The sequence below is a fragment of the Syngnathus leptorhynchus genome, chromosome 12 (genome assembly GCF_054491065.1).
Source record: "Syngnathus leptorhynchus isolate UIUO chromosome 12, UIUO_Slep, whole genome shotgun sequence".
NCBI lineage: Eukaryota > Metazoa > Chordata > Actinopteri > Syngnathiformes > Syngnathidae > Syngnathus > Syngnathus leptorhynchus.
The window spans coordinates 11,339,051-11,351,204 of NC_141206.1; the positions used below are offsets into that span (position 1 = coordinate 11,339,051).

General features: G+C 56.1%; 4 protein-coding genes across 7 annotated transcripts; 2 read left to right on the top strand and 2 right to left on the bottom strand.

Moving 5' to 3' along the window:
• Window positions 1-48: 48 nt before the first annotated feature.
• fer (fer (fps/fes related) tyrosine kinase) lies at window positions 49-5,928 on the top strand. The gene is made up of 20 exons (XM_085926878.1): window positions 49-215; window positions 684-806; window positions 1,265-1,396; window positions 1,493-1,666; window positions 1,913-2,012; window positions 2,071-2,254; window positions 2,470-2,607; window positions 2,679-2,798; window positions 2,882-3,004; window positions 3,089-3,287; window positions 3,366-3,464; window positions 3,659-3,865; window positions 3,964-4,086; window positions 4,170-4,226; window positions 4,339-4,457; window positions 4,534-4,628; window positions 4,720-4,843; window positions 4,924-5,078; window positions 5,247-5,369; window positions 5,453-5,928. The coding sequence occupies exons 2-20, from the start codon at window positions 735-737 to the stop codon at window positions 5,587-5,589; spliced, it is 2,481 nt and encodes an 826-aa protein (XP_085783004.1). The 5' UTR covers window positions 49-215; window positions 684-734; the 3' UTR covers window positions 5,590-5,928.
• Window positions 5,928-7,193, bottom strand: cdc26 (cell division cycle 26 homolog). Of its 2 annotated transcripts, none has more exons than XM_085926889.1 (3): window positions 6,785-7,193; window positions 6,532-6,623; window positions 5,928-6,390 (listed from the first exon to the last, which is right to left on the bottom strand). In XM_085926889.1, the coding sequence occupies exons 2-3, from the start codon at window positions 6,610-6,612 to the stop codon at window positions 6,181-6,183; spliced, it is 291 nt and encodes a 96-aa protein (XP_085783015.1). In that variant the 5' UTR covers window positions 6,613-6,623; window positions 6,785-7,193; the 3' UTR covers window positions 5,928-6,180. The 2 variants fall into 2 exon arrangements, with proteins under 2 accessions (XP_085783015.1, XP_085783014.1); XM_085926888.1 differs by having other exon boundaries at window positions 6,861-7,187.
• prpf4 (pre-mRNA splicing tri-snRNP complex factor PRPF4) lies at window positions 7,120-10,894 on the top strand. 3 transcript variants are annotated; one of them, XM_085926882.1, is made up of 15 exons: window positions 7,120-7,326; window positions 7,758-7,941; window positions 8,040-8,226; window positions 8,326-8,413; window positions 8,488-8,567; window positions 8,663-8,756; window positions 8,830-8,924; window positions 8,999-9,057; window positions 9,132-9,255; window positions 9,329-9,418; window positions 9,663-9,785; window positions 9,865-9,972; window positions 10,067-10,185; window positions 10,263-10,369; window positions 10,485-10,892. In XM_085926882.1, the coding sequence occupies exons 2-15, from the start codon at window positions 7,770-7,772 to the stop codon at window positions 10,569-10,571; spliced, it is 1,533 nt and encodes a 510-aa protein (XP_085783008.1). In that variant the 5' UTR covers window positions 7,120-7,326; window positions 7,758-7,769; the 3' UTR covers window positions 10,572-10,892. The 3 variants fall into 3 exon arrangements, with proteins under 3 accessions (XP_085783008.1, XP_085783009.1, XP_085783010.1); XM_085926883.1 differs by lacking the exon at window positions 7,120-7,326 and adding an exon at window positions 7,327-7,402 and having other exon boundaries at window positions 10,485-10,894; XM_085926884.1 differs by lacking the exon at window positions 7,120-7,326 and adding an exon at window positions 7,434-7,603 and having other exon boundaries at window positions 10,485-10,894.
• On the bottom strand, window positions 10,667-11,729 carry ufc1 (ubiquitin-fold modifier conjugating enzyme 1). The gene has a single exon (XM_085926887.1). It carries the CDS (start codon window positions 11,534-11,536, stop codon window positions 11,030-11,032), a length of 507 nt encoding a protein of 168 aa, XP_085783013.1. The 5' UTR covers window positions 11,537-11,729; the 3' UTR covers window positions 10,667-11,029.
• Window positions 11,730-12,154: the final 425 nt, after the last annotated feature.

Here is a 12,154-nt window from a genome sequence, read left to right on the forward strand (position 1 = left end):
GCAAAATGGCGTCTTTGTATTGTGTTTCCGTTTCCGGCGGAAGCTCCTCCTTGTTAGCCTTAGCCATTAGCTCTGTGGAAGACGGCATCGGGAGAAAGTGCAAAACGGAGCAGAAAAGTTGGTCAAGATGAGCGCGGTCGGGGACAGCAGAGGACCGCGGTGACCGGACACCGAGTGTGTCGCCCTAACCCACTTGCCGCTTTCCGGGTGCTTTGGTGAGGCGCCGCGCCACCTTAGGCAGGCAGGCAGGCAGACAGACAGGCAGGCAGGCAGGAGAGCCACAAGACGCGCGCGGTTGGTCCCACCCGGGGACTCGACTCACTCCTTACGCACGCACGCACGCACGCACGCACTCATGCACTCACTCCCTCGCCTCTTCTCCCCTCATCTGACGTGCCCGCAAAAAGTTGTCGCTCGCGTGCCTTTTGGCTTCTCCTTAAGTTTGCCAGCAGCAGCAGCAGCAGCAGCAGCCGGGGCTTCGGTGTTGTCTTCTTCGCCCCCCCATCTTGGCTCGGGCTGGGGCTCCGGTTGGGGCTCCGGCTGGGGCTGCTATAGACGCAGCAGTAGCTTGGGAGTTGGTCCAGGGGCGAGCAGCCATTGTTGTGATGTGCTTTACTTTGCTGTTGTCCATTCCAACAAGCGCCCAGAAGATCAAGTCAGCGTTGTTGTCCATCTCTCCTCAGTGGATCATGCAAACTTTCCCCCGTCGACTTTGCCGTTACGCCGCCTGACACATGATGGGCTTCGGTCGGGATCTGAGGAATTCCCACGAGGGATTACTCAAACTGCAGGATTGGGAATTAAAGGTATGTAGGCCTTTTACACTCTCTCCTCCTCGTCCAGGAATAGAGAGCCAAAGTGAGCATAGTGGCATGGGAATGGATTTGGGTTGCGCGCTCTCCACTTTGGTCTATTCAGAAAATTTGACGTAGGGCCTGACCGATTCTATCGGCGGATTTCTTTTGTTTTGTTTTTTTCTGCCCGGGGGCCACAAATGACAACCTAAGAGAAAGCCTGAAAATGTCTGAAAGAAACAAAATGGCCTTGTCCAACAAAAAGGTCGCCTTTCATTCATTGCAAATACTTAAATTCATCGACCGATTTTGATCTCGCGGCGCCAACCGCCGTCGTGATCTGGCCACGAGTTTGGAAAGGATCGGTGAAAATAGTTGAGTTGCTAATGAGCGGATTATTTGCGCCGCCTGGAAGGCAACGTCACGCTAGCTGCGGCGTCTGCGTTGACGCCGATGGTGTATGTCTCCAGCTGCTGGAGACGGTCAAGCGTTTCATGACCCTGCGCGTGAAGAGCGACAAGGAGTACGCCGCCCTGCTGCTCAGCTTGACGCAGCAGGTGGAGAAACAGGAAGCGGCCGACTACGTCAGCACCGTCAGCAAGGTGAGCGAGCGGCCGTGCCGGGCACTGCACTTCTGATACTTGGCACTGTATCGGGCCAGGCCAAATCCATTCACCGCCGCGCCCGTCTCGTGTCAGTCGTGGTCGCAGGTGGTGCGTCAGACGGAGGCGCTGGGTCGCGTCATGCGGGGTCACGCCGACGACCTGAACTCGGGTCCGCTGCACCGCCTCGCCACGCTCATCAGAGACAAGCAACAGGTGAAGAAGAGCTACCAGAGTCTTCATCAGCAGCTGGAGAGCCACCAGCACAAGGTGTGCCGCAAATCTTTTTGTCCATCTGTCGAGACACTCACGAGCTTTGGGGCTTCCCATCCATTTCGTGTCTTGATTTTAAAATTGCACTTTCCCCTCGTCACTTTTGCTGAATTTCCTTCCTTCATTTGTGCGCTTTCCTCTCGCACGCTACACCCGGCGACCTTCTCTGTTTATGCTTTGTCAAATTGAATGAAGCCGCTGTCGAAAGTGGCACAAAAAAAAAAAACAACAACTCTCTGACAGGTGACCAGGAGCGACCTGGACAAGCTCAAGTCGACGTATCGCCAGCTGAGCCGCGACGCCAACAGCGCCAAGGACAAGTATCGGGAAGCCCTCACCAAAGGTTTGCCCAAGAGTTGACTCGGCCGCTCCGAAAGGTCTCCTCAAATTTCTTTGGGCAGGCCGCGAGGCGGAGCGCGCTCACGAGCGCTACGACAAAGCCACGGCCAAGCTCCACAACCTGCACAACCAGTACGTGGTGGCCGTGTGCGGGGCGCGCGCCGCGCAGGAAGAACATCGCCGGCGCGCGGCGCCCGCGCTCCTCGACGCCCTCCAGAGGATGCAGGAAGACATGACGCTGGCGCTGTGAGTACCGCCGTCAAAGGCGGGAAAATTTGGGGGGCGAGCGTTGGGTCAGCAGGCAGGCAGGCTTGCTGGCTGGCTGGCTGGCTGGCTGGCTGGCTGGCTGGCCTCTTTTGGCCCGCCTTTTGCTTGGCCTTGCATTCCTCTCCATTGGCAAGGGGAATTGCCAGAAGGCCCCGGTTTTGCTCACCACCCATGCCAACCAAACGTGTGTGCAGGAAGAACATTCTGGAAGAGTACTGCGAGATCAGCAGTCTGCTGACTGACGAGGTAGTCAAAGTCCATCGCGAGATTTCTGCGGCGGTGCAGCAGATCGACCCGCTGGCCGAGTACCAGCACTTCATCGAGGCGTACAGGTGGCCTGGGTTCGGGCGGATTGCGCTTCCGGCAGCAACGCCGCTGACCTGTGCCGCGCTGGCCCACGCAGGTCTCCCGAGAGCCCCGAGGCCAGCGTGGAGTTCGACGCGTCGCTGCTGGACGAGGCGGACCACCCGTCGACCGACGAGATCCTCTGGAACACGCTGACGGCCGACGGTCTTCGGGCCATGTGAGCGGCCGGATCCTCCCCGTTGCTTCGGTCTTCGGCGCTTTGAGAATGGAAAATCAATTTGCGCGTTGCCTCGTGCGCAGGTTGTCGTCTGCCACCGAGGAGTTGGCGCTGACTCAGCAGAATCTGAGGACTAAAGAGGCCCTGGCGGACGACCTGGACGCCAAGATCAGCAGTGGCCAGCAGAACACGGACAGGAAGTCCGAGTCAGTGTCTGCGGCTTGTCTGTCTGTCTGTCTGTCTGTCTGTCTGTGTCTGATCTAGGTGTGTGTGTGTGTGTCGGTCCTCAGCTGCGTGCTCCTCCTCAGTCAGAAGCTGTCCCTCCTGGAGCTGCGGCAAAGCGTCCAATCGCTGCGCAGCTCCGAGGCCCGCCTCTCCTCCCAGAAGGCCTTGCTGGACGCCACGATGGCGGACGCCCCGCCGCCGCCGCCTCCTCCTCCGCCGCCGGCTCCGCCCTACGAGGACGACAGCCGCTCCCTGGGCTCGGCCGTACGGGCGCTTTTCCCCGATGTGAGCGAGCGAGCGCGAGAGAGCCCGCTTTGCCTCATGCCTTACTTTGTCTTCCAGGATAGAGGCAAGGAGAAGAACTCTCGCTTGGACACGCTGCGACACTCGCTGGCCGGAATGATCCGCTCGCCAAAAGCCATGTTGGCCTCCTCGTCCTCGGTGAGGCGCCCCCTCCAAAACCTTGCCGTCCGTCCACGTCCCAAAGTCGCACACTACTGTGCAGTCAGATCATGGTCCCGCCCCCATTTTTGGATTCTTCAGAAAAGGGCCATTTTCCATGATTTAGATATTTTTTTTTTTCAAGTCGCCACATTTTCATCAGCTTTTCCAAATGACGCGTTCCCTTTTGTCAGCATTTCTTCGACGTCCTCCCGTCGTCGGAGCGCCCCCTGGCGGAGCAGGAGTGGTACCACGGCGCCATCCCGCGCACAGAGGCCCAAGAGCTGCTTCGGCAGCAGGGTGACTTTCTGGTGAGGGAGAGCCACGGAAAACCGGGAGAGTACGTCCTGTCCGTTTTCTCGGACGACCAGCGGCGACACTTTATCATCCAGTTTGCCGACGTACGTGTGTGTGTGTGTGTGTGTGTGCGCGCGCGCGCCCGCCGTCGCTCACCCCATCGCCGGCCGCCTTGACGCTGGCCGTCTTTCTCGTCGCCTAGAGTCAGTACCGCTTCGAGGGGACGGGTTTCGCCACTATCCCGCAGCTCATCGAGCACCACTTTTCCACCAAGCAACTCATCACCAAAAAGTCCGGCGTGGTGCTCCTCAACCCCGTGGTCAAAGTACCTGCCCGCCCGCCGAAGCAAGCGTGATGTCGCCCGCCCAGGTGTGTCACCCGTGTGTGTATTCTTTCTCACCTGCGCAGGACAAAAAGTGGATCCTCAACCACGAGGACGTGGCGCTGGGCGAGCTGCTGGGCAAGGTGAGCGCGACATGGATGAAGAAAAATTAACATCACATTGATGCAAGTTGCAACGGCGGGTGGGCCAGCCGGCGCCAGCGAGCTCGATAAACCCGTCTCGATCTTCCTGCAGGGCAACTTCGGCGAGGTGTTCAAGGGGACCTTGCTGCGAGATAAAACGCCGGTGGCTGTCAAAACCTGCAAAGAAGACTTGCCTCCGGAACTCAAGATCCGCTTCCTGTCGGAGGCCAGGTGGGCTCCCCCGCATCCAGATTGGCGGCCTTTCCAGGGTTTGATGCCTCCCTCCCTCCCTCCCGCCTGTGTTCAGGATCCTGAAACAGTACGACCACCCCAACATCGTCAAGCTGATCGGCGTGTGCACTCAGAGGCAGCCCATCTACATTGTGATGGAGCTGGTTCCAGGTAGGTAGGCAGGCAGGCACGCCATCCCTTTCCGTCCGTCCGTCCGTGCCTCTCCGTCTTTTGTGAGCCCCGCTGTCGACCGCCTCGTCAGGCGGCGACTTCCTGTCCTTCCTCAGGAAGAAAAAGGACGAGCTGAAGACCAAGCAGCTGCTGCGCTTGGCCGTGGACGCGGCGGCGGGCATGGCCTACTTGGAGAGTAAGAACTGCATCCACAGGTGAGTGGCGGCGAGTGCCACGCCCCCTGCTGGCGCTCGCTCGCTCGCTCAATCTGCTGTGCTTTGCTGCGCCCTGCCAGGGACCTGGCGGCCAGGAACTGCCTGGTGGGCGAAGGCACTTTGCTGAAGATCAGCGATTTCGGGATGAGCCGCCAGGAAGACGACGGCGTTTACTCGTCGTCCGGACTCAAGCAGATTCCCATTAAGTGGACCGCGCCGGAGGCGCTCAACTACGGTGAGCGAGCGTTGATTGTCAGCGGCAGTCGTGAGCACTCCAAAGGCGGCCGGCTAACCGACTCTTGGCCAGAAGCCGGCGGCACCTTTGGTTGAAAACGTCGAGCAAAGCCAACGGGACTTTTGGCTTCCGAGCAATGCGAGTGAAGGGCGGCCCTTTGACCCGCAGGTCGTTACACCTCCGAAAGCGACGTGTGGAGTTACGGCATCCTGCTGTGGGAAACCTTCAGTCTGGGGGTGTGCCCTTACCCGGGGATGACCAATCAGCAGGCTCGCGAGCAGGTGGAGAAAGGTGAGCGTTGTCTCCCGCCGGCTCCGATGCGCCGGCCTGACGCTGCGCTGACGCTGCGGTTGCTGGCTGGCTGTGCTCGCCAGGTTACCGGATGGCGTGTCCTCAGCGCTGCCCAGACGACGTGTACAAGGTGATGCTGCGCTGTTGGCAGTACAGCCCGGAAGAACGACCCAAGTTTGCCCAACTGCAGCGAGACCTGGCCGCCATCAAGAAGAAATGAAATGATGGGGCCTCCTTCTTCGCTGCTGGTGGGTGGGGCTTTTTCTTTCTTTTTTGGAGCGCGTGTGGCATTTGAACACTAAAAATGTTGGACATCTAGCGCCAACGGGGATGAAACAGGGCGCGCTTTCATCAATAATTACAAAAAATAAAATCAATTAGAATGTTCTTTTCACACGATACAATTTGATTTCATTTCTAACTCTGTAACCATGGCAACCACACTAATCTTCACATACAGTATATATAGATATATATATGTGTACATTCATGCTTTACTTTTCATTTGTATTTATTCTTTTTGATTCTCAGCAAATCTTAAAAAACTTTGAAAAGACAATCAGTAACCATGTTATTTATTGGTCTTGAGAGGATTTTTTATTTTATTTTTTCCTAATCGCCAGGCTGCCTGCCGCCATTCTGTCCATACTAGTCGCGTTGCTGGTCCCACCGATGAGACCTTTTCTAAATTTAGGATGAAAATCAAACGTTTGCGTTAGCGTGGGGCGGTGGGTGTAGTCGGCGGTGGTGTTCAACGACGGGAGCAGCTCGCCCCTCAATTGCAACATGTTTCCACATCAATCAAGTGAATTTATGAAAATTGTAAACTTCCAAAGAGTGTGGGCAGGGTGGTGGGTTTGGGGTGCGGTTTGTAGCCAATTCGCTCGTTGATAAGCTCCGCCCTCGACGCAGCAGCGGTAGAGGTGGGCGGGGTTTCTCCCCCGATGATCTCGCTGCTGACCACAGAGTCCCCGCCCACTCCGGTTCCCGACTCCACCTCTTCCCGTTGACGTTTCCGTGCCTGCAGGAAAGGAAAGGAAAGCAAAGCAAAGGAAAGGAAAGCAAAGTGAGCAAGCAAGCAAGCAAGGAGCAGGGAATCAATCCAAAGCTGCTGCTGCTTGGTTTGAGAGAGAGCGAGTCAGATGAGAAATGGGAAAATGACCTCGAGCTCTTTCTTGACGCTCTCAAACTCGTCCGTGTCATCAATCTTAAGCTCCAGACGAGTTGGTTTTCTCCTCAACATCTTGACGTGAGCTGGTGAAAATGTCAATGGAAGCAAATCAACACCCATCATGCCAAAGGTGCAAACCTTGCTTTACGTACAATGTATGTTAAAGTCAAGTCAACAGGTTGATGAATCAAAACAGAAAAATTAAGCATGATCAAAGTGTCTCCAAGTAAGGTCTGTTGCTTGCCTAAAGAGGAGCACACTTTTCGAAGGTTTGGCGTGAATGCCAAACAATTTCTTCCGCTTTACCCGCCAAAATGTACCTGCGGCCAATTGATTCCAAGTTGCGTTCTTTTGTCGTTTTTCCTTGCCGCCGCAGCGCCCGCCCGCCCGCCAACCAACCAACAGGAAGCGCAACCTCTTCTTCTTCCGTCCCGCACTGAGTGCAGCCGTGAGGCGGCGTAATACTGCCCTGCCTGGCTGCCTGCCTGGCTGCCCTCCAAGGCTACGGCGAGCGGAGCGCGCGAGAATTCAAACTCTGCGAAGGTCACATGACGTCAGTCCCGCTCGCTCGCTCGCTCGCTCGCCCTAACGTGACTTCGGACATCGATCGATCGGGTCGCGCTGCAAGTGACGCCACAGCGCGGCTGGCCGGCCTGCCTGCCTTCGGAGGGCTGAGCCCGTAATCGTCAAGCGTAACCTCTGAACTCAAAGGGATGTGACGTATCGTTTTCCATCCGGGCCATCCATCCATCCATCCGAAGAGCGCCTTATCGCTTTTGTACAAATGTGAGTTTCCTGACTTTTAAATATATCTCGTCGCGATTGGCTTCCATTACTCTAGCGGCGACAAACTCAAAAGAAGGTCAGATGTTGTCACGTGAACGTTCAGCGCTACTTTGATGCTCCAAGTGGCTCATGCTAACGCTAGCCGCGAACAGTAGCGGGCGGCCACGTTTGTTTTCGGCTCGCTTTGCATCGTTTTCAAATGCTGGTGAAAATGGTTGATTTTTGTTAGTTTTTTCGAAGAAGATGGGAATCCTCGCTCTAACGAGACTTGTTTGCGGTACCTTGTGCATTCTCTTCATACTTTGACTCTAACCTCATTGTCTTCTCATGTCACGTTCCTTCTTTACATGTAAAACTACTTCCGGTTGTCTGTGATTGTTGGCACAGATTTGCGTGCGTGCATGACAGTAATCCGTTCTTTTGTTGTGAAGCATTCCTCCGAGATGTCAGACGACGAGGACTTGGCCCCTGCCCCGAAGAAAGGTCGCGTCTTCTACGGAAGCCTGGAAGAAAAAGAGCGTGAGCGTCTGAACGCGGAGCTCGCCGGCACTTTGACGACGGGATCCGATGGCGTCAAGGCAGGAATTGAAGCGGGAAACATCAACATCTCTTCTTGTGGGTGACGCCTTTTCAAGACGCACGGCGCCCGCTGCCTGACCCGACCCGCTGCCTGACCTGACCCGACCCGCGTCCCGCTTTGCTTTGCTTTGCAGCCGAGACGCTGGAGCTGGAGGAGCACGTCAACGAGAGGCAACAGGAAGCGCTGGCCGAATTTGAGAGAAGGCGGCGAGCGCGGCAGATCACCGTATCCACCGACGACACCGAGGTCAAGGCGGGGCTGCGAGCGCTCGGAGAGCCCATCACTTTGTTTGGGGAGGGGCCGGCGGATCGGCGGGAGAGGTTAGCCGTGTCCCTCGACTGTCCGCTTTCACTTCCATCCCCCGTCTCGTCCGCTTTCCTCCGGCCTCTACTTTGACCGCTGTCTCGTCCCCTTTTCAGGCTGCGTGGCATTTTGTCCGTGGTGGGTCCAGATGCGCTGAAGAAGTCCAGAAGAGACGAAGAGAGAGCCAAGCGATCCCAGGCGGAGGTGAGCAATGGGCGCGCACGTCCATGTGTATGAAGATGCGAAGCGCCCGTGTTTTTGTTTTGCCTTCTCGACAGTGCCATCAGACGTGGTACCACGAAGGCCCGGCTTCTCTCAAGGACGCCCGCCTCTGGTTGGCTCGTTACTCTCTGCCCAGGTGAGTGGCCAACGGCTCAGTCAAAGTTGACGTGCGGATACGAGAAGCGTGTGTGTGTGCGCGTGTGCGTGCGCCGGCCGCCGTCTCGCCGACAGGTCGATGAAACGTCTGGAGGTGGCACGGGGCCAAAAGGAAATTTGCGAAGCAACCAAAACCATCCGCCAGCAGGAGCTGAACAAGAGCCTGAGAGTGAGCGCCAATTGGCATCAGCAGCCGATGGGTGTGTGCGGGGGCTCGTTCTTGATGTGTCGCTCCTTCTCAGAACTTGAACAACTTCTGCAGTCAGATCGGCGACGATCGGCCAATCAGCTTCTGCCACTTCAGTCCCGACTCCAAAATGCTGGCCACCGCCTCCTGGTGATATACTCGCCGCGCGCAGAAGCTGGCGGGCGAGCAGCTAATGCTATGCTAACGTGACACTTGCCCGACAGGAGCGGCTTGTGCAAGCTGTGGTCCGTCCCCGACTGCAACCTGATTCGCACGCTGCGAGGTGGGCCGGCCGGTGGGGAACGCCGACGCGCTTTGTGGCTTTGTGGTCAAGACTCCGCCCCTTTTTGTCAGCAGGTCACAACACCAACGTGGGCGCGGTGGTCTTCCGCCCGCAGGCCGGCGTGTCTCTCGACCCGTCGGACGTCAGTTTGGCCTCGTGCGCGGCGGACGGCTCCGTGAAGCTGTGGAACCTGCTCAGGTAAAGGAGAAGGGGCGGAGTCGAGGAAAAAAAGTCAAAGCTAACGGCAGCCTTTCCTGTGCGGCGGTCGTAGCGACGAGCCGGTGGTGAGCATCGACGACCACGGCGAGCGGGTTGCCCGCGTGTGTTGGCATCCGTCCGGAAGGTTCTTGGGATCCACGTGGTAAACTACTGCCGCCGCCGCCGCGCACGCTCTAAAGTGCTGCTGACCGACGATTTGGTCGGACAAAAAGAAGATTTTTTTTTTTTTTTTTTTTCCTTCTTCTAATCAAGCTTTCGGTAAAGTTACAGAAAAGCCAAACGATCACGGGGTATATTTATTGTGTCAAGGGAGGCAAGGTGACTGCATTCACCGTCTGCTCGTTTTACGATGGCGCGCGTGCGCGCTCTCTGTCGCCGCTGTGCAGCTACGATCACTCGTGGCGTCTTTGGGACATGGAGGTGCAAGAGGAGATCCTGCACCAGGAAGGTCACAGCAAAGGCGTTCACGACCTTCATTTCCATCCCGACGGTTCGCTGGCGGCTACCGGGTAAGCGCCGCCACGTTGGAGGGAAGCGCCCACGGCCGTCTTTGCGACACGTCTGAACGCGCCTCGTCTTCCGCGGCAGGGGCCTGGATGCCTTTGGCAGAGTGTGGGACCTCCGCACAGGACGCTGCGTGGTCTTCCTGGAAGGACACCTTAAGGAGATCTACAGCGTGCACTTTTCCCCCAACGGGTCAGCCAATCACACCACAGCAACATTTTTTTTTTTTTATCTACTGTAAGAATGCCAAACAAGTGACCCCCCCCCCCCCCCCCCTCTCACTCAGCTACCACCTGGCCACAGGAAGTGGAGATAACACCTGCAAGGTTTGGGAGCTGAGGAACAGGAAGTGTCTCTACACAATCCCCGCCCACCATAACCTTTTGTCGGGTGTCCGATTCCAGCGTAAGTGGCGCCCGTCGCTTGACTATTTGATTGCCTTTTCTCAACCTGGGCGTGCGTGCGTGCGTGCGTGCTCGCAGCCACCGACGGCCAATTCCTGTTGACGTGCGCCTACGACAACGTGGCGAAGGTTTGGAGTCACCCCGGCTGGATGCCGCTGAAGACGCTCGCCGGCCACGAGGGCAAGGTAGACCTTTGCTCTTTCTTCTCTGTCCAATCCCGCGGGACGTAGCCGCGAACACGTCTCGGCTTCATCCTTCCAGCACAAAAATGAGCAGAGCGCATTTTTTGGTTTTGGTCAGGTGATGGGTGTGGACGTTTCTCCCGACGGCAAACTCATCGCCACGTGCTCCTACGACAGAACCTTTAAACTTTGGATGTCAGAGTGACTGTTGCTTGTTTTCCTAGTTCTGCTTCTTTATGCAGTAAAATCATCTTTTTTTCCAAGTCATCGGTGCTGTTCAGATACTTTGAATGTAGACAATTTGTTTTTTTACAAGCATTTTTGTGGGAAATTGAACAAACTGTGTATGGTTTAAGACTGTTGCCTTCCTCCATCTCGCTTGAAATGCATAATAACATGGGCTAACAATTAGCATATAACATGTTCTTGATCCTCTGTATAGACTATTGGGCATACCAAAAGAGGCAGCACAATGTGCAAGTGGGAAAAACAAGTTCATTTCTTTCTGCAAATGATTGTGGATATTTTATTTCCTCATCCTTTGAAGTCATTATCAATGCTTTCCAGCCAAAGCTTTTTTTCCACAGCGGACTGGTTTCTGGTTTAATTTGAACGGTGAACAAGTTTGCAGGGCTGCGCTTGACGTGCGTGCGCCTGGCGCCACTACGACACCTTCTGCTTCTCCGCGTGGATCACCAGCCCCTTGGCGATCAGGTCCGGGACCTCGACGGCGAGCCACGGGCCGAGCCCGAGCGCCATGAGGTGGGCCAGGCCGAAACGGGGCGCGTTGCGGGCCCACAGCGGCGCGAAGTGATCGGTCAGGCAGATCTTGCCGCCGCGGTACATCTTGGCCGTCTTGCCGTCCAAGTCCGGTAGCGCCACTTCCGGCGCCGTGTCCGGGTACGTCACGGGGATGTCGAACTCCAGGCGGAACTCGTAGCGCAGCAGCTCGTGCACGAACCAGCACGTGCCGGTCCAGCGCGTCCCGTCCGCGTTGGACTCGAGGCGGAACCAGTCGTTGTCGGCGGCCTTGTTGTTCTCCACGAAGCGGATGAGGGCTTGGTACTCTTCCTTGAGGCGCTGCGGCCAAAGCGCGCGCTCTCGCGGGCCCGCCTGCGTTTTAAGCAGAGGAATCTGAGACACCGTCTTGCGCGTGCCCTCGTCTGCCATCGGACCAACTGGTGTGGTGGGCCAGCGGCAGCAGCGGCAGCAACAGCAGCAGAAACGGGACGATCCGCGGCGACGCTCGCTGACGTGGACCGGAGCTCCGCTGTGTCGTCACGTATGTGGCCCCGGCCGGCCGCTTCCTCTTCACTTCAGCCTTCTGCTTTCCGGCGTATGACCGCCACCTACTGGCCCGGGTTGTGAATTAAATGAAAACGACCCAAACGAAGACTTTTCGTCTATTGACGTCACTTCCTTGTTGTTCGACGACTTGCAATCATTCCAACAAGGGGCTTGCAAAATTCAAACTCTCAATTAGGATTTTAGTTAGCTTTTTCTCCAAACATTATAATTCAAGTCAATTATATATAGAGAGATATTTATTTATTTATTTATAAATTTTTCTTATATTGACCACTTATCTTTTCTGGCCGATTATTATTACATCAATGTAATTATTAAATCAGACTCCGAGATTATTTGAAAGCCCAAATATACTGCAATGCATTGCGCATTTCACAACAGATGCGGCTTTAACAAAGTGCACAGAACGCAATCCAACAACAACACAAAGATCCTAATAATAATAAAAGAAACAACAACAGTACAAGGTAAGGCGTAACC